This window comes from Hemicordylus capensis, chromosome 4, assembly GCF_027244095.1.
Source record: "Hemicordylus capensis ecotype Gifberg chromosome 4, rHemCap1.1.pri, whole genome shotgun sequence".
In the NCBI taxonomy this organism is placed as follows: Eukaryota; Metazoa; Chordata; class Lepidosauria; order Squamata; family Cordylidae; genus Hemicordylus; species Hemicordylus capensis.
Genome location: NC_069660.1, coordinates 187,802,028 through 187,828,388, shown reverse-complemented (window position 1 = coordinate 187,828,388; position 26,361 = coordinate 187,802,028). Strand labels below are relative to the sequence as shown.

Sequence of the window (26,361 nt, the reverse complement as noted above, 5' to 3'; positions counted from 1 at the left end):
AAGATGAATGCAATGTTGCAAGGCAGCAGGATGAAGTAAGAGCTAAGGAAAACCAAGAAGTTGAGAAGAGAGACAAGGCTACAGCATCTGGGGCTTTTTAGTTTGGAAAAGAGGAAACTACAGCAAGACATGATAGAGGTATATCAAATTATGCATGGTATAGAGTGGACACAGAGAAAATTTCCTCCCTCTCTCACAACACTAGAACCAGGGGTCATCCCATGAAACTGAAGGCCGGGAAATTTAGGGCCATCAAAAGGAAGTACTTTTTCACACAGCTATGGAATTCTCTGCTGTGGGATGTGGTGATGGCCACTAGCTTGGATGGCTTTAAAAGGAGTTTGGACAAATTCATGGAGGACAGGTCTATCAATGGCTACTAGTCTGGTAACTACAGGCCACCTCCAGCCTCAGAGGCAAGATGCTTCTGAATACCAATTGCAGGGGGGCAACAGCAGGAGAGAGGGCATGCCCTCACCTCTTGCCTGTGGGCCTCTCAGAGGCATCTGGTGGGCCACTGTGTGAAACAGGATGCTGGACTAGATAGGCCTTGGGCCTGATCCAGCAGGGCTGTGCTTATGACATAGTCCTTTCCCATGAATATTCCATCTACACTCCCTTATATTTAAACCACAAACAGAGCAGCTGAATCCCTGAACATTAGCCACAAAAGGTTTGTGTAAATAATTAAGATCTTGGATCCTTTAGTAAATTGAACCCCTTATTTAAACTCTCCTACACATGCTCAAATGCTGTACTGAAGTAAAATGTTGCCTGAAGTAAAATTGTGATATTCATCTGAGGGGTACCCTAGATTGATTCCATACTAAAAATGAAATTCTGTGATGTCATAGTGTATTCATGAACATATTGTAAACTAGACAGAGTCTTATTATCTTTTTACAATGAAAGAGGCAAAGGTGGATTTTGCCAGCATTTAAACCACTTCCATTAGAGTTAGAAATGGTCTATACAATTCACAAGTCTTCTAATTCACAGTTTGTCATTTTGGCACAATGCGATGCAGAATCTTGCTGAATTGCTTAATCTCCCAGGATGTAAGGCCACCCAGTCCCAAAGGCCAGAAGGCCCAACATAAGGCTGCAACTGTTCAATGCTTGGATTAAAGAGTAAATTACACAAATTATCAGGAATTCTATTTACAAAATGCATTTCCTGTAAGGAGTGAGAGACAGGGAGTGAGTGCTCATGAACTCAACAGCAAAGAATCATTACAGCCTGCCAGCATTGTCCTTTTTTCCACCCTTCCCCAACTACTTTGGTGTTGGCCAAAAAGCACACTCTCCTTAACAAGAAAACCTCCGTAAATCATTTAGGGGTTGATACTTTGTGGGTAAATACAACGTGACATTAAAACAAATTCTGGAAAGAAACTAAGTTTTGCTTGTCTTCACTGTACAATGCGCCTACAGTTTCAATACTACCCAGCACAGCTGCACCCAGTAGGTCTTGGTTTCTTAAGTTACAAACACAAAGATCACCCTGTTTGCTGAAATTCGCATGGTTCCCCTGACCCCCACAGATAAAAATTAGCTGGTTTGCAAGGAATAGAATGATTAGAAGCCTGCTCCTTTTGGAATGTATCTGGGGTATTATTCTTTGTTGCTTCCTAGCCTTGCAAACAAAAGCACTTTTTACTGGGTCAGCCGGAAGCTGCATCTGAGCGCAAACGGCCCAAAGGCCTTTTCTTTGGAGTACTCAATAACTTTTGATTCACTGCGTTTTCACGCAAGACACATTCAACTGCTCAGCTTTCTTTGCTTGACCCTATTAATGGGCTTTTCAAAATTGCTGGGAGAACATTTAAAAGATTCAGGAATTGCTTCAAGGTGGTCAGAAAACTGGATTAAGGATTTTGCCCTTTAACTTTTGCTGTTCATGATTTGAAAAGATGACCACCTAAGGGAGAACTGTTAAATGAAGTCACATCTGGTTGAAGGCCCATTCAGGAGTGGCAAACTCATCTCAGCTGACATTTCATGTTGATTACTCTACTGGCCCCTCTCATTTCTAGGTCTTGTAACTCTCTGAATTATGCCAAAACTGATGTAACTGAATGAGATATTAGCACAGTGGGAGATGCAAACCTTAGCAAGATTGCAATGTGTCCTTAATTGTGACTAGTCAGGATTTCATTTAATTAGTTCAAGTTTTCTAAGGTGCTCCAGACTGCAGCCAAGGCAAGGCAACATTTCAGCACCCTGCACACAAAAGCAACAAGTCTTTCAAATAACTGTATGAAACATCCTGTGTTCTTGGGAATGCCGGCCTTGGAATACTTACTGGTAAAGTTATGATTTGCAAACAGAGCATATAGCTACCCAACATCAACTCCATTTTAATTTCTTCAGGCACTGGGAATATAGAATAAACCAATGCACATAATTTAGTACTCAAATCCTCTTGGGTGACTGAGCAAATCAGTGTCTTTGATACACATCACTGGCCATGAATAAGATTATCTATGTCACAAAAAGGCCAACAATGCAATGGAGCTGTAGGACAGTTTGCCTAACTTTCTGAACTAATTAAAACTCTGAGAGCTGCTTCCTATTGTGCTGTAGAGTAGATGCAATTTTTCAGATTTGTTAGAAACTGTCCAAGCACGGCCAGCACAAGGGTTTGGGGTGCCCTAGTTTGTGGCCGAAGTTGCCCACCTCACTGTCCACCTATTTGCTCACCTGGCTGCGACCCAGCCCACCACACCATCACTGCCAGTCTGTCCTGCTGCTTGCCTTCAGGCTGCGCGGCTGTGCATCCATTGCCACCACTGGTCTGTCTCCTTTGTTGGGCCGGGACATAGCCTATGTCTTCATTGCACTGGCACCTGTTCAAGCTGGAATGGGGCAACATGCTTGCAAAGATGTCATTAGATCATGTTGCAGCCCAGCAAAGGAAGCAGGCCACTGGCAGCAGTGAATGCATGGCCATATGGCCAATGATTAAGGCAGGCAGGCAGAATACAATGGAGGCAACCTCCAAATCTTTGCTAGCTGGCTGCCACTATATTGCAGCATGGGGTGTAGTGGCACCTGTGCCCAATAAAAATTGATCAATTTACTCAGGTGGGTAGGGAGCACTATCCACGCCCCCAAGTTCTGGTGCCCTAGGTGACCATCTGCCTAGTCTTGCATCCAAGGACATCCTCACGAGTTTCCATCCAACAGTTACTATACTGTTGGTCAGTTGCATGTTTACATACTATAAATATTCAAAGCTTTGCAAACCGAAGACTTTCTGCTTGTGCAAGGTGGGGAGGGTAATTTTCACTGATTCTCCCTTCATTCTGTAGCTCACTGTAGAGGGAAGGCAGAATCAGCAAAATCAAACCAGCTTGTATGGGGGAAGCAGCCTGGCGGGGAAGGGGGGGAAGCGGGTGGGTGTCGGGGACCGGAGTTCGGCAGCAAGCGGCCTGGCAGGGAGGGGGGAGAAGCGGCCTGGTGGGGGGAGGGCGGGAGAGAATGGGGCAGAAGGGGGGGAGAGGTAACCGCAACCCCAAAGAGCGCACAGATGCTCTGTGCGGGCTCAGCTAGTTTGTACAGATTTTTTGTAACTATATGCATCTACAAGTCTAGCTGTGACAGGTAACCATCAAAGATCTCAAGTTTCCCATCAAATGGCAAAGAACTCAAAAGGGGAAGAGCCTATTCATGGTATGAGGCAGGAGTTTTTGTCCTCTGGTGCAAACAGAGAATGGGGAGTGTGGGAGCCAGGTGAGTCTCTTACTTTGTGCTGACGTTAGAAGATAGCAGAAGCAGCAAAAAAAAAAGTTACAGTATTTATTTCTTTTCAGTATAAAAGTTCTCAAAGTAGTTTGCATAGAAAAAGAAGATGATAGTTCTATGGCTGCAGAGGGATCACAGTCTGAATACACACACAAGTAGAAACCAGCAACAGCCACTAAAACAAGGCTGCTCAACTTCGGCCCTCCCACAGATGTTGGCCTACAGTTCTCATAACCCCTGGCTGTTGGCCACTGTGTCTGGGGATGATGGGAGTTGTAGTTGTAAAACAGTTGGGGGGGGCCTAAGTTGAGCAGGCCTGCAAAAGGGATGCTGTGCCTGGGCGCTGAACAGGGCTAGTGGCTCTTTCTTCTTAATATAAAGAGAATCACCACTTTGAATGGTTCCTCTTTGGCCAGTTAGCAGGGGTCTGCTTCTCCTTTTCTCTTATGTCTAGTACAGAGAGACTCTGAGCCTTTACTGTTTCCTCTGTGCATACCAGAGGACTAGAGGGGAGAGGGTTAGTGGTGACCACAAATAATAGCAGGCTACTAAGCCAAGCTGAGATTGGTAGACCCATATGCATGAGCAAACTTGGCAGTCAGAAGGAGTGAAGGAGAAGTTTCTGGGGGAAACGGAAGCATACCAAAAGATATATGCATATGTATTTGTAAAACAGACATACATAGCACAAACTAGCAGTTGGAGCTCGGAGCTATTTGTTACCCATTTAATTGGTATAAGACCTTTGTGTATTCAGAACAGACTCTGAGTTCTGTTTAATATATTTGTCACACCCTTCATAACAGTTTGCCTTAGAGAAAGAATGCTGCCTTCATCACCCTCCCCCCACTCCAACACACACACTGGTCTCCTTCCTGCTCTTGGGGAAAGTCAATTGAGAATAGATCTCCAACGAAAAGTTATTTTATTGTTGGCTTGACAGCATGTTGGTATCATAAGCATTCAAAGCTAACTTGCATGTTAGGCAGGACAGAATAAAACTTGAATTTGTAAAGGAAAAGTAACTGGCTTAGGGAGATTAAATTTTAAGGGAGGAAACCGGAGTTAAAAATTCAAGAAAGAATCAAACTGGGTTGTATTTGCTAGAAACCTTTCCTCAAAAAAGCCTATCTAGGAGTTTTTAAAAGAGCCAATGTAGTGTTGCTTTTAAGAGACTGAGCTGTGACCCATGAAGTCCCTGTTCAAATCCGGCATCTGCCATGATCTCACTGAGTGACCTTAACAAGCCACTCTTGCTCTGTTTCACATTTGTAGTGTGGAAAAAGTGCTTCCAGGGTGCTTGTAAGGATTTAATGGGAGAATTTGTGAAGACCTTTGAAACTGCACTATATACCTGCTTATTGTTCTGATGATATCATTACAAAGAAATCATTGAATTAATTTTATTTGAGGTATAGAATGTATACGATGTGTTCTGTAGTTCTCCAACCTCTCAGACAGGACTATTGTATCAATACAGCCAAACATATTACCCACATTTCCTATATCCCTGTTCCTCTTGGAGCATTTGGAAGATTCAGTGCAACTCTATGTACATAAACAATAACTGTGTGATCATACACATCCCCTAGAAGCCACGAACCAATATCTGCAGTCGGCAGACTACAAGCATGTTGCCCAAAGCCTTAGCCAGGCTAAACTAGGTAATGCTGAACATGGCTGAGCCCCTCCAGTGAAGACAGATAAGAGTGTAATGCTATTAGGCTGTAAACTCCTGAAGCCCCAAGCGCTGCATCATTTCCCACTGAATTTTACTAGAACGAGAACAAAAGCATTGGAAAGACAGAACTTGAAGCCCTCATCCTCCTACCTTTGTGGTTAAAGATGCCTTCCATCTCCATACTGCTTCGGGAATGGGCAATGCAGAGAGACCCACAGGGTACCAGTCCTTCGGCAGCTGGGGACCGGTCAGTGGTTCGTACTAAGCACCAGTCAGGTTTGTCATGTGGTCGCTCTAGAACCTCCACTGTCTGGCCACGACGAATAGTCAATTCATTGCTGTTGCATGCCGTGAAATCATGGATGACCACTGTCAACTCGCAGCCGCCAGATAACTGCAGAGAAAAAATCAGAGGCATTTCAGCATTTTGTGCAAACATTTTGGTGGGATAGCTTAATGAATGTTGAACATATTTTAATAGTTATGCTAGTTTAATTGTTTTTTAAGATGTTTTTTAATTGGTGTTAATATTTATATCTCTGTTTTAATGGTTTCTGGTTTTAATGGTTTCTGGTTTTAATTGTAAAATGCCCTGAGTCTTTTCGGAAGGGCGGTATAAAAACCGAATGAATGAATGTAGCTTGCAATAGATTCAAGACAAATAGGACTAGGGTCAAGGTGCGATTCTCATGCTATATTCTAATACAGATACTAAAGTCACCACAACTGATTTTACTGGGCCAGCTTTGAAAGGTATTATGCATGCATGTGCTTTCATATGGCAAAAGCAAGGAGATAGTGTAAACTTGAGTTTGCTCTACAATAGTATGCACTAGCTCACACAAGGGCATATACAAAGTATTTCTAGTGTGCAAAATGGTAACACTGATTGCCATTTACTTACCATGTTAAGACTTATTTTAGGAATTGGCTCAAAGATTATTGTATACAAGTAATTTGGATAGATTTCCTTAGTACTATTCTGCAGCTTTATAAACAAGCTTCATGCCGTTGTGCAAGAACATGAGCTTCCTCTTTTGAAAATAATCAATCAAATTTGAGGGTAAAGCCTTCTTTCAACAATTCCTCTTCTCACAATCAGAGTGAACCAATATTTGAGAGAGTCAGAACTGGCACAAACGTGATACACAGCTGTAATTCCATCATGAGTAATTTAGCTACTGATTCAGTCATTTTAACGATTTACATAGTATGAATGAGCTCCTTTGCCATTCTGGAATTCCTACACAAATAATTTCTCACTGTTACATCACCTAACATCATTGCTCATATTATATTTTGGTTTCACTGCTGAACTGTGAAACACATGTGCATGCATGCGCGTGGGCAGACACAATGGTGCCGGAAGTGGGCTAGCTCCTTTTCCGTTCCTGAAGGTTCATAACACAAAAGGGAATTTTTGCTGAGGGACTCCCTGCCATGTTCTTTCTGGTTTAATGCTCCAATGCTAAGCTCAAGTAACAGATAATTCTGCAAGGATGTACTTTTAGTCACCGAGGACAATAAAGCATTTTGCTCAGTAAAAGTAGAAGGATCATCTGCTAGACAATTATGAACAAAAATGTGTTAATTTCTCACTTCTTTGGCAAAAGATGAACACAACAACTTTGTTGGACAGTCTGAACTTCTCTCAAAGCTTTCCCATGACCATTGCCTACCAACCTTGCTAGCTAATCCTATTTTTGCATTGGCGTGGAAGGAGGTAAAGAGAAGCCTTATGTTTCTCATAATGAAGGAAAATAAATCATCATGCACCCGTCAAGACACAGGCAGGAATTAATCATGCTGCTCCTACTTAGTCTCTCTGGACAGTCTCGGCTGAAGTTATGAGGTGCACACTTGCAGAAACATGCTGCCTTCCCACTCGTTAAGAGTATCTGGGGTACCTCCCCCCGCTTCTCTTCTGGTTATATTAGCTCTCAGTCCATTCAACATTATGCCAAAGGGGGCTTCAGGGTGGGGGTGAGGCAAGGGAAAGCTGGAGATTTTTTTGGCACTGATTTATTTTTATGGCTCTCCCTAGACTGGAGTCAGAAACAATTGAAAACAGCTGTATGCCGGAGGGGGTCTGAGAAAAAGGACCTTTTTGATTCAGAGTTTGACCACAAAGTGTCAAAATTTAGGCCTTCTAAAAAATATAAAGAACTTTGTGAACATAACATTTTTGCTTTATCAGTCTTAATAGATCATGCAAAGGCAGGCTCCACCAGCCTTGTCATAGACTACACAGGTCAAACTACTTTCATGTGCTTGGAACATGTCCATGTCCACACTGGAACTTTGGGCCCTGCTGGTTTGGTGCGTTAGTGTTCAATTTCGAAGTGCAGAAAGCTGTATGTGGCAAAACAAATATAAGAACTACACACAAAAAACCTTGTGTATTGAGGTAGCAGGAGCCAAAGTTTTACATATGGCAAGTCCTTGGTATTTCTGATTAAAATAATCTCAGGAAGCAGGACTGGGAAAGCCCTCTGCCTGAGAAATGCCAACTTCCAGACAAGTCATCCTTTGCAAATTTTCATCCCCCCCCCCCGAAACCATGAAGACTAAAAGTTATTGCTTTTAAAAAAGAATCTCAATTATTCAAGCTCCTAGATTCAGTGACAGCCCATATTACAGATTCTATCAAAAAAAGAGGTGTATCCTGTTCCTCTAATACAAAACTGCTTGGGGTGACTCACAGAGACAATAAAACTAAAAAAAAAAACCCACCCTACTAGAAACCAAAATTTAAAACAGAAAGTGTGGCAGCAGTGATACTCTTTGATAACTGGATAACTGTTTGATAACTGGATATCCATGATATACTCTTTGTTAACTGTTTGCAACTGGACAACAAACTATGCTCGATGAGGACTCAAGTACAAGATTTGGGCCGGTTCACACACTCCAACTTCTTAATCAGTAACATGAGCCAACCCTGCACACTCCCTTTCTCCCCTTTCCTGCTAACCATACCTGTAAGACATCCAGCTTGTTAAACAATGACTCATGCAGATTCAAGAGCTGAGTTTTAACTCTGTTTTATAAGCTGGGGTGCAGAACAGTGGTTTCACATCCTGTCTTATAAACCTGAGTTAAGCGAGTTTAACAAGCCAAGATTGACATGTCATGGCTGCATGGCCGAGCCAAGGAGATGGGGGCGGAGAAGTGTGCAGCTTATGTTTCTGACTCAACAAACCATGGTTTGGTTCAGTCATGTGAATCAGCCCATAATAAATCAAAACCCACATTAGATACAGTATCAATTAAGACGTTGAAAATGTAAAATTTCATGATGTTCTTTTTAACTAACACACACACACTTTTAGAAGGCAGCTATCACGCCAACTTGGTAGTCTTCTCAGGAAATCAACTGGGTTGGGGGTGGAGAAGCAGCAGACATGATGAAAACTAATCCTTTAAAAATCACTTGCAGGTGGTTTCTTACCCACCTTCTGAGCAGAAGGAAATTAAACACACATTTATATAAGTCTTCTATCAACGAGCATTTCAAAGCTTCCCGCTGCCTCAGCAATACTGTCCTCAGTTCCTGAGGACGTAGAATCAAAGTGGAAAGCATCATAAAGATAAAAGCTTGTTTCACACAGTGCATCACAAAGCACAATTACTTGGCTTAAAGCTATTTGGGAGGACAGAAGAAAGTGCTCTGTCTTGCTCAGGTTTCTAGGCCTTGCAACATAACCCTACCAGTGTTCCCGCTAAGGCGTGGGCGTGCTCACACGTTTTTTGATGTCCGCTCAGTTAATTTTAGATCCCGCTCATATTGAACCAGGCAGGACCCACTCTGAATGCATCTGCGTACACACTGCCTTGATACTCATTCCGCACACGGATGAAAAAAATGAGAGAACATTGAACCCTAACCCAGCTGACTGAGAAGAGAGGCACCTTTTAAAAGTGGTGATTCTTTTTATTTAGCAGGGGGAGAGCAACTAGCCCTATCCATCCCCAGCACAGCATCCTTTCAGTGGCTGTGCTGCCGGTGTCTATCTTATGTTTCTTTTTTAGACTGTGAACCCTTTGGGGACCGGGAGCCGTTTTATTTATTTATAAATATGTAAACCACTTTGGGAACTTTTGTTGAAAAGCAGAATATAAATATTCATTGTATTCGTATAGGTAAAGGTCTGATTAATTCCAATATGAAGGCTGCAATGCAATGCTTGCTTACCTGGGAATAAGCCCCACTGAACACAGCGGAACTTACTTCTGAGTAAACATGTACACTATTTCCACTAAAAATATAAAAGGCCATGGATTCCAGATCATAATCTGTAATTTTCAGGTAGTCATTATCATTTGTTCATGTCTCCAAATTTTAACTGCTGATTTAGCAATCTTAATAAATCCTGTTCCATCCCTTTCCTTGCCCATACTTTCAATGAAGACTAGGCCTCACTCATACATACTGCAAATGGTAGGGGACCCCTTTCTATACCAACTTCCCACACACTTCCATTGGAAAGAAGTTCCCACCACCAGCACTGGTAGAATATGGACTTAGGAGGGCCACTAGCTTTTATGTTAAAATAATTCTAGTACGTAGAGTGTTTCTGATCATGTGCAGCAGTTTCCCTTCTAAGGGGCATCTTCCCCCCCTCCTTTTCTTTTCAAAACTATTCTTAAAGATAACTGAAAATAAATATCAAACATTTTGTTTTAACTGCTTTTGTGGCAATGACTGAACAGAATAATACAAGATGGTTTAGATCTGCCTGTTCTGGATGGGGTTACACTCCCCCTGAAAGATCAGGTACATAGCTTAGGAGTGCTCCTGGACCAAAAGCTCTCCCTGGTTTCTCAGGTTGAGGCAGTGGCCAAGAGTGCTTTTTTCCAGCTTTGGCTGATACGTCAGCTACGTCTATTTCTAGAGGTAAATGACCTTAAAACAGTGCTACATATGCTGGTAACCTCCAGGCTAGACTACTGTAATGCACTCTACATGGGGATGCCTTTTTATTTAGTCCGGAAACTACAATCGGTACAAAATGCGGCTGCCAGATTGGTCTCTGGGACAACACAAAGGGACCATATAACACCAGTTTTGAAAGAACTGCACTGGCTGCCAATGTTTCCGGATGAATGTCTCCCACAGTCTGCTTCCTTGGAGCCACTAGCTGAGATTGTGTGGGAGTTGCACTGCCTCTGGAGGCTGGCTCATCCGCCAATCCTAGCAGAAAAGTGTTTGGGAGAATGTGGATCCCGCTAAACAGGTTGCTCACCTATAACTTTTGATCTGGAAACCATCCATTGCAGTCATAAGAGCTGGACCATTCAGGCAGAATTGACTTGCTCTTCGAAGCACTTGCCCCGCCCACAGCATGTGGTGCACTTTCTCAGTTTGGGCGGGGTAGCGTTTTCTCCTCAGTTCCTGAAGGACTGACATTTGGATTCTACCATTGTATGGAATTAGATCACAGTTCAACAAGGTAAGTAGCACTGCATGTCCTATGAACGTAGGTATTGTCACTTCGCATACTGTAGTGGGGCCAGTGGGAGGGTCTTATGACTGCAACTAATCACTTCTAGATCAATAGTTACAGGTGAGCAACCTGCTTATCTGGATTGTGATCCGCTGCACTCATAAGAGTGGGTGGCTAATGAGTTGTCAGTCTGGAGGCAGGTGTAGTATGCTAAGGTACTTTTACAGCACACACCTCCCAAAATTGGCCTGAGCTGCAGAACGAAGGTCTAAAGCATAGTGCTTGACAAAGGTAATCTCAGAGGGCCAGGTTGCTGCTGTGCAGATGTCTCTGAGCTTCATGCCAGTTGTATGGGTCGCAGTAGTAGCACAAGCCCTGGTAGAATGGGACCATATAGTCTTAGGGGACTCCACCTTTTGATGTTTGTAGGCTAGGAAAATGAGTTCCACAATCCAGTAGGACAGCCTCTGTCTAGAAATCTGGCAGCCTTTCACTTTACCCTTGTAACCCACAAAGAGGCATTTTGTGTTCCTATAGGGCTTGGTCAACTGCAAGTAGAACAGGAACACATGCCTCACATCTGGGGAATGTAAGGAATGCTTCAGAGCCATCATGAGATTCTGAAAAACAGTAGGTAAAACAATGTCCCAGTTGATATGGAAGTCAGTAACCACCTTAGGTCTAAACTCTGAGTCAGGGTGAAGAACTACCTTGTCCTCATGAAATTTAGTATAGGGGACAACAATGTGAGGGGCATTTCGTTTGTTCACCTGCCGAGCTGATGTTATGGCGAACAGAAAAGCCGTTTTTAGTGTCACAAGATTAGGAAGGGCCATTGCCATCGACTCAAAAAGAGGCTCTGCTAGAGCAGACAGAACAAGGAACAGGCTCCATTGCTCAGTAGGCCGAACAGGTGGGTCAAGGTTGTTGAGACCTTTTAGGAATCTTTTGGAGTCTGGATGAGAGAAAACAGTCTTTCTGTTTCATCTGGGATGACAAGCAGAAATAGCGGCCAGATGAACTTTGATAGTAACAATGGCCAGCTTCTGCTGCTTCAAGTTTGTAAGGTATAACAGAATTTGGCAAGAAGTAGCAGTGTAAGGGTGAAAACCATGCCTTTGTGCATACAGCCTAAATTGCTTACACTTGCTTGAGGAAGATATAGTTTAGAAGCCTATCCTCCAGGCAGTCAAGCTGAAAGTTCTCAGATTGGGATGACGAAGCCTTCCCTTCTGCTGTGTTAGAAGATCTTCATGAGGAGGCAAACATCTGTGGCAACCCTTCAACAGTCTGAGTACCTGTTGAAACCATGGCTGTTGGGACCACCATGAAGCAATCAATATAGAACTTGCAGACTCCTGTGGATTTTAGCCAAAACTCTGTCCAATAGTGGGTAAGGCAGTGGGTAAGGAGAAAAGAGATATAGAAACTTTCTACCCTAGTTGAATTGGAATGCAACCCTTGGAGTTGTGGCCAATTCTGGCTTCGGTGTTGAAAGACAGCTTGCCGCGTAATGGAAGGGCTGAAGAAGCAGAAGTGCTCGGTGTCTTCGGTACAGAGAAGGACATCCCTTCCTCCTCAGTGACGAGACCATGTCCCAGAAAGCCACCGTGCTGTCATTACAGTCCAACAAGTTTAGAAGGTGCTGGGTGTTGCCAGGCCATAAACGGGCCTCCATGTCATCATCATCATCATCAACATCGATGGTGAAGGATACTGGTGGACACAAATCCTGTGGTGCTAGATGAGTAACCGGGGAATGGTGATTGTGGCATCATAGCCAGTGAGACAGAGTGCTCCCGATGCTAAACAGACGAAGACGTGGCCGGTATCGTCCTTGGTATCAAGGTGGATGCCAAGGTTAAACATTGGGTCCAAGGCAAAGGACAATCCAGAGCTACAACCTCTGGAGTCACAGGGCATGACCGAGGCATCACCGGCGCCGACTGGAACCTAATCGGAGAAGACATTCCTCAAGATGCAATGGAAGCCTCCTCAGTGGCAGTACATGCACCTTTCTCCCAATGTTTCTCATGTGGGGTTACCTCCTCAGTATCGGAGCCCTGATGCCAAGACTTCTGTTGTTTTCAATGAGAAGTGTCCCAAGGCAGCTTTGGTGCTTTAAATGTTCCAGTGGTGGCTGCTGAGGGAGCTTGAGTCAAGGATTTAGACTGCTTGGTGGCAGTCCCCAACTTTGGCTTCTATGCCGTACCTGATGTCGAGGGTACAATCCCGCCCACCAGAGAACTGGGGATTGGAGTGCCTGGGCAGCGCGTCATTGTAAATGGCAGCCGGCAGCCATAGGCTGTTCTTTCTTGTTTGTTGAGAGAAGGTCAAGCAAATTTTACAGGTGGAGGAGTTGTGTTCCTCCCCCAAAGTAGACACAAATAACGATCGTCTGCTGAAAAGAGTTTTGCATTTATTGTTTTTCTGACAATGGCAGTCAAAAAGCAACTGAGGAGAAAATGCTAGCCCGCCCAAACTGAGGAAGTGCACCCTGTGCAGTGGCACAGTCTAAGCGCTCCAAGGAGCTAGTCAATTCTGCTCAAATGGTGCCGTGCAGGGGCAGAACCCACTCTATGAGTGGAATGGATCATGATCCAGATCTAAAAGTCATTAGCCAACCCAATGAGGGCAACAGGCCCATACCATTTGCTATGAACAGCGGGCCTGAGCCTTTCCCAGGGCAGTACTGTCTTGGGCCTGAAAATAGACAGATGTTATTCTGCTAACAAAATTTGAAGCTATGATCTTGATTTTTTGTATGTTTATTTAATTTATTACTTTTTTATACCACCTCACTCAGATGTCTCTAAGCAGTTCACAATTATATAAACAGATACAAAATAAATAAGTCCTTAAAAAAAATTAAAACGAGTTTAGAATAATTTCACTACTCACTAAAAGCCAGGCTAAAAAGGGGTTTTTTAGGGCTCGTTTAAAGGCTGCTAAAACGCTTAAGCCTCTAATAATAATAATTATTATTTCTTGTTTACACAGTCAGACAGGTGTTATTGACTGGTTTGTTTTATCCAGACATCGAGTCCTTCCCAAGGACCTGGCATGGCTGAATTTTATTGTCAATTGTTATAGATATCGTCGCAGAATATAGGCTGTTCCCAGTAAAGCTGCTTTTTGTAATTGGCTGATGGTGATTTCTGTGGCCCCTATGCTGTTGAGGTGCTCTGCGAGGTCTTTTGGAACTGCACCCAGGGCACCAATGACCACTGGGATTATTTTGGTCTTTTTCTGCCACAGCCTTTCAATTTCAATTTGTAGATCTTTGTATTTGGTGATTTTTTCTATTTCTTTTTCTTCTATTCTGCTATCCCCTGGTATTGCTATGTCGATTATTTTGACTTGTTTTTCTTTCTTCTCAACTACAGTTACAGTGGTCCCTCGACTTACGAACTACTCGACATCCGAAATTTTCGACTTACGAACGGAAAAAAGTGCCGCACGCTTACGAATTTTTCGACATCCGAACGGCACTGGGGTGGGGGGTTCCACTTAAAAAGGGGCGGGGGCTTTACTCACCCCTTCCATTAAAGTAAGGCACTGTACTGTACTGTATTCCTTGTAGTATTCCCTAAAAGTTAAGGAACTTTAGCGAGCGGGCGGCGGGAGAACTCCCTGCCGTCTGCTTGCCTTGCCAGCTGGGCTGCAACTGGCTTCTAGGAAGCCTTTTGCGCAGGCACGCGAAAGGCTTCCTAGAAGCCAGTTGCAGCCCAGCCGGCAAGGGGGAAGGGGACGGCAGGGAGTTCTCCTGCTGTCCTCTTAAATGGGGCTAGATTTGGAAACAAGGGGGCGGCGGGGGACCTCTGGGGAGCTTCAGGGGGCGGCCGCCAGCCGAGGGGGACTGAGCTTGAAGGGGGCGGCAGGGACTGGGAGCGATCCTGCCGCCCCGATTATGGCTACGAGAAGCGGGAGCTCGCGCCGAGGGAGACTGAAGCGGGCGGCACCCTGCCACCCGATTACTACAAGGAATACAGTACAGTACAGTGCCTTACTTTCATGGAAGGGGTGAGTAAAGCCCCCCCACCTTTTCGCTCCGGAACGAATTAATCAGTTTCCAATGCATTCCTATGGGAAACCGCTTTTCGACTTACGAACTTTTCGACCTACGAGTATGCATTCGGAACGGATTAAGTTCGTAAGTCGAGGGACCACTGTATATCTGGTGTATTGTGTGGCAGATGTTTGTCTGTTTGTAGTCGGAAGTCCCATAATATTTTTACATCTTCATTTTCTACCACTTTTTCAATTTTATGGTCCCACCAATTTTTGGCTACAGGTAGCTTGTATTTTTTGCAGATGTTCCAGTGTATCATCCCTGCTACCTTGTCATGCCTTTCTTTGTAGTCAGTCTGTGCGATCTTTTTACAACAGCTGATTAGGTGGTCCACGGTTTCATCTGCTTCTTTACAAAGGCAGCACTTGCTGTTTGTTGTTGACTTTTCTACTTTTGCTGTTATTGCATTTGTTCTTAGTGTCTGTTCTTGTGCAGCCAGTGTTAAACCCTCTGTTTCTTTCTTCAAGTTGCCATTCTTAAGCCATTGCCAGGTCTTGGTGATGTCTGATTTTCCACTTATATTGTGCAAATATTGACCATGCAGGGGCTTATTTCTCCATTTTTCTGCTCGGTTCTTGACTTGTTCTTTCTTGTAGGCCTGCTTTCTTTCATTGGTGTTGAATAGTTTCGCATTATTGACCATTTGAAGTGCATCTTCTTCATTTGAAGTTCTTCTTCTTCTTATTATTATTATTAATAATAATAATAATAATATCCCACTCTTCCTCCAAGGAGCCCAGAGCGGTGTACTACATACTTGAGTTTCTCTTTCACAACAACCCTGTGAAGTAGGTTAGGCTGAGAGAGAAGTGACTGGCCCAGAGCCACCCAGCTAGTTTCATGGCTGAATGGGGATATCTATAGGGAGCACATTCCAGAGCCCAGGAGCAGCTACAGAGAAAGCCTGATCCTGAGTTGCCACCAGGCGAGCTGGTGGCAGCCAGAGACAGACCTCTCCTGATGACCTTAAAGTGTGGTGAGGATCATATGGAAGTAAGTGCTCCCCCAGGTAACCCAGTCCTAAGCCATTTAGGGCTTTAAAGGTAATTACCAGGAAGTGCTTACCAAGTTCAAGCTCCAGCTACCTTGCAATCTCTAGACATTCTGTATGGATTTCCTTCTCCACTAGTCTGGATTTGCTTTCTTAAAAGATGCACAAATCTCTTCTTACCCTAGCACTCTCTTACTGGGCCACATATTATGGCTACCCAAAAGCTGCTCTCTCCCCCCACCTTTCTTCTTTTTCTTTTGGAAATTACTCTACTATTATTAATGCCACTTCCATTCTTCCCCATGCAGTCCAAATATAGAAAAGGCTGGCTTTAGCATTCTTATGTTAATTGCTCATTATATATTTGCCTGAGATAGCCTTGTGAGGTAAACACTTTGCAAAGAGGAGGCCTGTTAAATGTTCCCACTATGTTATTAGACATATAAAAGGTACACACTTTTGGTAACAAATGAGAAGCTTTTCCTATGAACTGAATGTGCTGTATAAGCATCTTATGTCTCATTAGTCATTTCTTTTCTTGTTAGTGTAAGCAGAAGCTTTGAAGACTCATTATTAAAAGAACCCAATGTGTTTTCTCCTGCAACCCACTAGCACATAACCAAGTTATAGCGAAGGCTCAACTAGATACTACAACTTTCTTGTCAGGAAGAAAGTGTTACATGCCCGGGGCTGAAATGGTAACTGCAGTGTACAATGTATTTTGCAACACAGGAAAACAACCCGGCTCACCACATGTGAGCCGGTGTGGTATAGTCGTTAGCGTGTTAGACTAGGACCGAGGAGACCAGAGTTCAAATCCCTGTTCAACCATGAAACTCACTGGGTGACTCTGGGCCAGTCACTTATTTCTCAGCCTAACCTACCTCACAGGGTTGTTGAGAGGATAAACATAACCATGTACACCTCTCTGGGTTCCTCAGAAGGAAAGAGAGATATACATTTTTTTTTAACCACCCCAACACTGTGCTGGGCCACTTCCAAAGCTGTCAGCTCTCTATATACACAGAGTTATCCTGAGTCAATAACTGGCACCAACCATCCTTTCTTGCTATCTATCCTAGATCACATACTAGTGTGCACTCAGATCTCCATACTTCACTCACCCAGGTGGATCATAAACAACCACCTGCTGTTGTAACATGACCACTAAAGCAGACCACCTACTTTAACCAGGGGGACCTTGCCTCTTGAGTCTTTCATTGGCCCTTGAACATACAAACAATGGGGCTGAAGGTAGTTAAAAGATTAACTCCCAAAGGTTTCAGGAAATATAGTTATGTAAGACATCCCAAATATCACACAAATTTTTGCAAAAATATAAAGAGCCTTTTCTTGAAAAATCTTTATTAGGAAGCTTCTTCAGTCAGAGCTATATACAGAACTCATCTAGAACAGTTTTGAGTGACAAACTGTTCACAAAGGTTCTAAATTTATCCTGCCACAGCACCCTCTACTGGTACACACAACTACAGAACTAACTAAGTAGAGGTTTCCTCCATAGAGCTGACATTGCTCCTCTGAAACCAGTGCTCTCCGAGAAATCTCACCTTGCCCACTGAACTGCAGTGCCAGGCTAGGCAACTATAAGATGCCTGATCATGCCAACACTGAAGTTCAGCTGACAAATTTGGCACCTCAACATTCCCTGCAGCAAATTATTTTGGAGGGAAGCCCCAGACAAACTGGCCTTATAGTGATCCACATGTCGAAAGTATGGAGCCAGAAATGTTGTGGATCCTAACAGCACACTAGGGGAAGAGGAAGGCACTATATGGCAACTTGAAGCAGCGCAAGTCGAACTCCAATAACAAAGTGACATTAACATGCCTTTTAAAAAACAGATGCCAATTACTCCAGTACTTTTGTCCTTTTTGGCCAGAACACTGGAAGTCCTACTACCTAAGAAACTGGACAGAATACTGCCTTTAAGCAGCTGGCTGACATCCTGACTAAATGACTCAATGTGAGGTAGGTTAGGCTGAGAAATAAGTGACTGGCCCAGAGTCACCCAGTGAGTTTCATGGTTGAACAGGGATTTGAACTCTGGTCTCCTCGGTCCTCATTCAAACTAACAGGACAAGTTAGTTAAGGCTATTAATTTCAATGGGACTTCTACTGAGTCATTTAGTCAGGAGATCAGCCAGTATGTTCTTCCATAAGTAAACAGGCTAGAGCAGGGTTCTCAAGTTTGTCCACCAATATTGTGGGATGACGTGCATTGCAGTCTCATATCATCTGGGGACCCACATTTGAGAAACCCTGGGCTAAAGACTTCAAATTTATTCATGTGAAAGCCTAAAATATCCCTAAATGGAGTCGGGTCCCTGAAGACACCTGGGAGCCACTCTAAAGGTCCTTAGAGGAAGAGCATGATGTAAAAACAAATTAAATAAACATAAAATCCAATATATGAAGTTCAGATTTCTAGGCTCTGTGCTATGGGTTCATTGGTGCAACACATTTGATCAATTGGTAGAACACACATGCATGATCCCCATATATGTACGGGTAAAAGGAAGCCCAAGGAACGTTGCCACCGGCTTGTTTGGTGGCGACCCAGGACCTGGCTTTCTCTGTGGCTGACCCGGAGCCTTGGAATATGTTCCCTGCTGAAATAAGAGCATCTCCTTCTCTCTTTGTTTTCAGGAAGACCCTCAAGACTTACCTGTTCTTGCAGGCTTTTAATTAGAATTAATTTCAATAATTTGTTTTAATAACTGTTTTATGCTATTGTTTTTATTATGTCTCATGTATTTCAAACTGTATTGACCTAAATATTGTTTTAAATTTCGTGCACGTCCTAGAGATGTACACATCTGGTGGTATAAAAATATGATAGGCAGGCAGATAGAGCAATTGCTCACCAATCATTCTAGAAAAAGCAACAAGCAATCTTTCATCCAAAGCCCCTGTCTTACCTTATCACTGTCTAATGTATTCTGGGAGGTCCGTGATGCAATTGAAATAGTATCAGGCTGACTACTTCCATCTCCTTGGCTATCCAAGTCTTCTCCATCTCTGGAAACACAAAGAGTAAAGAGACATTTAGCTGAAAAAGTAGTCTGTTTAAGAGGCTGGTAATATTCAGCTCTATGTACAAAAGCAAACCTTCGTGTAGAATGGTAATACTGTAACATGCTATACAAAACCCAAGTTGCCCTTACACTTACATTTAAAATTGTTTTGCTTTAAACCTGACGTTGGTTAATCCAGGTTGTGGTCAATATGAAGTGCATAAAGAGTATGCATAAACAGTAGCAACTGTCTAAGAGAGGAGAGCTGCTCTTGTGGTAGCAAGCATGACGTGTCCCCTTCGTTAAGCAGGTTCCACCCTGGTTGCATTTGAATGGGAGACTAGAGGTGTGAGCACTGTAAGATATTCCCATGCTCACATGTAGTCTCCCATTCATATGTAACCAGGGCAGACTCTGCTTAGCTAAGGGGACAAGTCATGCTTGTTACCACAAAACCAGCTCTCCTGAGTGAATGGCAGCTGTGAAAAAAGGCAAATTCCATGCTAGGGATCATTAGGAAAGGGATTGAAAATAAAAATGCTACTATTATAATGCCCTTAGACAAACATAGGAAGCTGCCATATACTGAGGCCTGGAGCACCTTCCTTAGGAGGTTGGGCTACAGCAACTGTGGTTCTTTACTTTGGAAAAGAGGCAACTAAGGGGAGACATGATAGAGGTGTATAAAATTATGCATGGAGTGGAGAGAGTGGACAGAGAGAAATTGTTCTCCCTCTCTCACAACACTAGAACCAGGGGTCATCTCATGAAACTGAAGGATGGGAAATTTTGGACCGACAAGAGGAAGTACTTTTTCACACAGCACACAATTAATTTATGGAATTATTTGCCACAGGATGTGGTGATGGCCACTAGCTTGGATGGCTTTAAAAGAGGCTTAGATCAATTCATGGAGGACAGGTCTATTAATGGCTCCTAGTCTGGTGGCTGTGGGCCACCTCCAGCCTCAGATGCAAGATGTCTTTCAACGCCAGCTGCAGGGAGCAACAGCAGGAGAGAGGGCATGCCCTCACCTCTTGCTTGTGAGCTTCCCAGAGGCATCTGGTGGGCCACTGTGTGCAACAGGATGCTGGACTAGATAGGCATTGGACCTGATCCAGCAGGGCTGTTCTTATGTTATGTTCTCCATTCAGTTTATGTTATCCCCAAGAAGTGCTGTAAAGGAAGTTTTAGTACAAGCCAGAAAACCTAACAAGGACCTAAAATGTGTGTACACATTTTACTCTACAAGCACAGCAATTTGTAGAACAGAGGATCATAGAGGTATGCAACAAACAAATGCATGTGCTAAAGAATTCTGTTCTGTGTAATTAGGTCTACAGTTGAAGATCTATACCTCAATACAGAGCCCTAAGTAGGTGATAACAAGAAATAACCTGAGCACACAGTTTCCCAAAAAGCGTTCAGCAACACAGTTAAGACAGACCTCATGAATGCCAGACTGAAAATGTAAACCTTGCCATTCTTTGCAAGGCACTACTAACCTTCTTCCTTTCTGCTTTGTTGTTGGTGCAGTTTTAGGGATGTGAATTGGCTCTTTTAAGGCTCCTTTGAGATGAATTGTTCTTTCCTGTATCACCTCTCTGATGTGCTTAATCCAGTCTTGTTTGTTCTCAATACTGGAAGCCTTTAAGAAAAATAAGTTAGTTGTTTTGATGTAAGGACAAATAAAAAAGAGGGTGGGGGGAGCCTTCACTGGTCAGCAACATGTATGAAGTTATAAGTACCACACACAACTGGTTGTGTTAATTCCTAGTACGTTAGTAGATTTGATTTGCAAAATTATATTTTTTTCTTCATCAAAGTTGCTAGAAAGAAACGCAAGCTTTACTTTCCTGCATTGACACATAGCGTTTTACAAGCAAGTGGGCTAGGATCCTGAGGCTCAGGAACTTACAGTTTTCACACAAATATACTGGAAATCATGGATATATTAGGTTGTCATGGAACACAATGCTTCAACTATAATGAGCTGGTATTCCCAGGTTCAGGGCATACTCTGCATTCAAGAAAGCTGTCACCAGCTTCTGTAAATTTCTGCCTCTATTTCTGCTTTGCTCACAGGAGTTGCTATATGCACACTTCTAATTATAATGAATCAGCTGATAGAAGCTCCCCACAAATAAGCATTAGTGAAAAGGCAAGAACAGACAAATCACAGAAAGCTATTTTGGAACTCCATAAATGTGTTGTTGTTAAGTCATTTGGTTTCAATGACTTTGATCAAACACTGGATCTTCTCAGTAGCGGTTGAGATCCACATGGCTCCCTCTCTCCCAGCCTTCAGAAGGAAATAGAAGACTGCACTTTTTATTCAGGCTTTTTGGCTAATGAGTTACCTCCACTTGCTTTTTAAAAATTGTAGCTCTATTTTATTTTCAGGTTGTTTTTATTGAAATAGTATTTTTAAATTTTTTATCATCAACCGCCCTTCGTGAAGGGCCGTATAAAAATATAAACTAACTAAATAAATACTGGTAGTGTATATAGTAGCAATTTTCTGCTTTCCATGGAAAGGGAAACAACCTGATATGCTCTTTCCCTCTCAAACTCTGCTTTGTGAGCCCTGATACACATGTGAGGCCCTGAATGAATTGTGTGCAATTCACATCACAAGTCTGTTCAAGAGTCACAATTCAATTGAACAACAAAATTCACATACTTTAGTGTATTCATACATTCCATTTACCTTTAGAACAATTTTGTTGTCTGAAGTAGGAGTCCTTCCAACCCACAGTGCAAATTTGCAAGCATCTCCTTCCACATGCTCTGTGACACCCAACTCTGAGGTCTAAAAGTTAAAAAAGAAAAAGGACAAACTCTGCATACATTCCTTTTCAATAGCCATAGGTAAATATGCTTTATACATTTTAAAATTATGTAAAAATGCAATCTCTTGCCATCAAAAAAACACAAGAACAGAAGTAAACATATGCAAATGGTACACGATCATTTTGACTGGCTTCAAATTAATAGCAATTGTTTTTGTTCACATTCTAAGGTAAATATATAGTCATTTTTTCCTCCTCCACTGATTTCACTAAATGCTTAAGTAATGCCTAAATGTTTGCTCTAAATAAAGATGTCAGTTTATGACATACTACTGCTTGATTGTTGGGCTAAACAATTAGTAAAATCTTACTAAACTTTTGAACAAGCCAAGTGTACAGAAATTGGAAAAATTAGAACTCAAAACATGGCATAGACCTCCTATTCACAGTAATTAGTTTCCATTTTGAGCCTTAGAATCCTGCTGTGTGGTGGGAGGTGGGGAGAATTAGCAGGTGGTAACAGGTACTGCTTTATGTGGGGTTTTAAGATGGGTTAAGTAATGACAAAAATCTGTAATAGTTACTGTCCAACCTAATCTACTTTATTAGTGGCTCCTGTGAGTGTGGAGGCAAGGATTCCTCAAAGGTGTCCCAAGTTATTTTGAATATTTAGTCCCTACAGGTGTAGATCAGTGTTCTCTCTAATTTTTTTCATCTGTGTGCAGAATGAGTTTTCTGCTGGGCGGCAGTATTATTATTATTATTATTTTTACATTTATATCCCGCTCTTCTTCCAATGAGCCCAGAGCAGTGTACTACATATTTGAGTTTCTCTTTCACAACAACCCTGTGAAGTAGGTTAGGCTGAGAGAGAAGTGACTGGCCCAGAGTCACCCAGCTAGTTTCAAGGCTGAATGGGGATTTGAACTCGGGTCTCCCCGGTCCTAGTCCAGCACTCTAACCACTACACCATGCTGGCTCTCAGCTGCGCACACACATGCATTCAGAGTGGGACCTTCCTGATTAGACCTGAGAGGGATCTAAAATTAACTGAGCAGACATCAAAAAACATGTGAGCGTGCTTAGAGGGAACACTCGAGTGGATGTGACTGTTTTGGGAAGATTGGATGAAACATCAGCCAGTCTTCGATTACACTAGTTTTTTCAGAAAACTTTCATAGCCCCCATCTGGCAGTTTGTTGTTTTTTTTTTAAAAAAATCGTGTACTTCCTTTCAGCATTCTGTTTCAGATATCTAACAGGACACTGCAGAAGAAAATAGCTTCTCTTTGCTCTATGCACAAGATCCTTAGCTATCAATAATACTAGACAAGAAGCAGACCACTGGAATAATTTCAAAATCCAAACAACATGTCTGGACTTTGTTCCTTGACATGCTGTGTTGATGTTCAGTTGTAGATCACTCTCCCTCTACATGGTTCAATGGAATACATTCACGAGGCTCTTTATCTCCGAAGACTCTAGGTCAAATCCTGGTTTAGGACAAAAGCTATCATGTTTGGTTGTGTCAATCACAAGTTATCATCCAAATTGGTGTGACTGGCAGTCTGTGCCCTGCAGATACTCTTGTGTCTACTGCAGGCTTCTAGGTCACAGTTAAGGAAAATGCTGGGGTACATATATGTCTGCTTGAGAAGACAGCTTTCAGTGTATCTCAGCTTCGTCTTTCAACATAGTTATTGGTATAATCACCATCGTACGGTTCTCATGAGATAATCCCTGGAATCATATGTCCAGTGCTTAAATAATCCCATTAAATAAGTGAAAACATTTGAATTGGTTCACTTATGTGGGGGTGATACTCGTAATTTTCTTCAAGGTAACAAATACAAGTCTCCTATCTAAGCAAGTACATTTTCAAGGGCCTAACCATATGGGACATCAACACAGGCAGAGCACGTGTTCATTTGCTGTGATTTGAAGAATGACTTGAACATTTCATGGATGGCCAGTGATCATTTAGATTGTCATGTCAGAAGTGTGAAAAATGAGATTCCCCAATAGTAATCCAGCTCTATTAACAGTCTCCTGCCTTAGATCTGCAAAATGTATGATATCTACAAAGCATTAAGGAGCAAGGAAAATGTTTATTTGTGTTCAGAAACCTGAAAAGCTTCCAACACTTTCATCACAACAAAGCTATCATTTATTTACATATTAAACATATGTAACATCTAGTTTAGACATACAGCCACTTCCCACCTCCACAGGGGTGAGGGGCCTATTAGAATGTTCTGCCCAAAGGGGTTATTGGAACCAATAGGATTCCCAAAAGCCTTGGAGTGATTTACTGTTGGCTCTGCTGGTGATCTTGTTGATGCCCCTGTGGAGAACTGGAACAACAAGCTCACCCGGACAGTAGACAAGACTGCTCCTAAGCGTCATCTCCAACCCTCTTTGAAATTGGCCCCTTGGTATACAGAAGATCTACAGGTGAAACTCGGAAAATTAGAATATCGTGCAAAAGTCCATTAATTTCAGTAATGCAAATTAAAAGGTGAAACTGATATATGAGACAGACGCATTACATGCAAAGCGAGATAAGTCAAGCCTTAATTTGTTATAATTGTGATGATCATGGCGTACAGCTCATGAAAACCCCAAATCCACAATCCCAGAAAATTAGAATATTACATGGAACCAATAAGACAAGGATTGAAGAATAGAACAATATCGGACCTCTGAAAAGTATACAGTGTACTGTGCTTGATTGGCCAGCAAACTCGCCTGACCTGACCCCATAGAGAATCTATGGGGCATTGCCGAGAGAAGGATTAGAGACATGAGACCAAACAATGCAGAATTGCTGAAGGCCGCTAATGAAGCATCCTGGTCTTCCATAATACCTCATCAGTGCCACAGGCTGATAGCATCCATGCCACGCCGCATTGAGGCAGTAATTGCTGCAAAAGGGGCCCAAACCAATTACTGAATACATATGCATGCTTATACTTTTCAGAGGTCCGATATTGTTCTATTCTTCAATCGTTGTCTTCTTGGTTCCATGTAATATTCTAATTTTCTGGGATTATGGATTTGGGGTTTTCATGAGCTGTACGCCATGATCATCACAATTATAACAAATTAAAGCTTGACTTATCTCGCTTTGCATGTAATACGTCTGTCTCATATATCAGTTTCACCTTTTAATTTGCATTACTGAAATTAATGGACTTTTGCACGATATTCTAATTTTCCGAGTTTCACCTGTACAGGGGCAGAAGCGGCAAGGTAGGTGACTGGAGCGCAAGTGGAGAAAGTCTCAACTCGAATCCGACAGATTATGGCATAGAGCACATTTAAAGATCTATGCTCAGGCAATATGTGCAGCAAAGAAGTGGTTCTTTTCTGCCTGTATTGCATTTATGAGCTCACGTCCAGCCGAGTTGTTCAGGGTTGTGAGGAGGCTAGTGCGTGCCCCCTGCTTTGAATCAAAATTTGGAACCATCAGTTGCCCGCTGTGATGTTTTTAATGAGTTCTTTGCAGACAAAATCCCTTGTATTTGGCCCGACTTAGATGGAGACTCCACAATTATTGTGGTGTCTGAATTGGAGGTGTCCACTCCTCTTATATGGTTTCGCTGGATCGATTTCAGTTTGTGACTCCTGAGGCTGTGGACAAGCTGCTTGGAGCAATGAGGCCTATCACTTGTTCTCTTGACCCTTGTCTGACATGGCTTGTTCTATCTAGCAGGGAGGCTGTTGTAGGCGGCCTGGTAGAAATCATAAATGCTTCTCTGAGGGAGGGCAGGATGCCTCCTTGTCTTAAGGAGACAATTATTAGACCTATTTTAAAGAAGCCTGCATTAGATCGCTCAGAGCTGAGCAACTATAGGCCTGTCTCCAACCTCTCATGGCTGGGCAAGGTAATTGAGAAGGTGGTGGCCTCTCAGCTCCAGACGGTCTTGGAGGAAACCAATTATCTAGAAACATTTCCAACTGGCTTTTGGGCAGGCTATGGGGTGGAGACTGCCTTGGTTGACTTGATCGATGATCTCCAACTGGGAATTGACAGAGGAAGTGTGACTCTGTTGGCCCCTTTGGATTTCTCAGCAGCTTTCGATACTATCGAACATAGTATCCTTCTGGAACATCTGAGAGTGTTAGGGGTGAAAGACACCATCTTACAGTGGTTCTGCTCCTACCTCTCAGACAGATTCCAGATGGTGTCAATTGGAGACTGTTGCACTTCAAAATCTTAGTTTATGTGTGGCATCCCTCAGGGCTCCATACTGTCTCCAATGCTCTTTAACATCTACATGAAATCACTGGGAGAGATCATCAGGGGATTTGGCGCAGGATGTTATCAGTATGCTGATGACAGCCAGGTCTACTTCTCCATGTCAACATCATCAGGAGATGGCATAACTTCCCTATCTGCCTGGAAGCCATAATGGGCTGGATGAGGGACAATAAACTGAATCCAGATAAGATGGAGGTACTTATTGTGTGGGGTCAGAACTCCAGAGACAATTTATCTGCCTGTTCTAGATGGGGTCACACTTCCCCAAAAGGAACAAGTATGTAGTCTAGGAGTGCTTCTGGAGCCACACCAATCCCTAGTATCTCAGGTTGAG

General features: G+C 42.9%; 1 protein-coding gene across 10 annotated transcripts in view; it reads right to left on the bottom strand.

Annotated features, from left to right (window-relative positions):
• TRIO (trio Rho guanine nucleotide exchange factor) overlaps positions 1–26,361 on the bottom strand; it is a 371,831-nt gene that overhangs the window by 94,462 nt on the left and 251,008 nt on the right. For all 10 annotated transcript variants that reach the window (XM_053242690.1, XM_053242687.1, XM_053242689.1 and 7 more), the window contains 4 exons: positions 21,683–21,784; positions 20,478–20,620; positions 18,877–18,976; positions 5,578–5,821 (listed from right to left, as the gene is read on the bottom strand). In XM_053242690.1, coding sequence (XP_053098665.1) covers positions 5,578–5,821; positions 18,877–18,976; positions 20,478–20,620; positions 21,683–21,784 — 589 coding nt within the window. The remainder of the gene's footprint in view (positions 1–5,577; positions 5,822–18,876; positions 18,977–20,477; positions 20,621–21,682; positions 21,785–26,361) is intronic.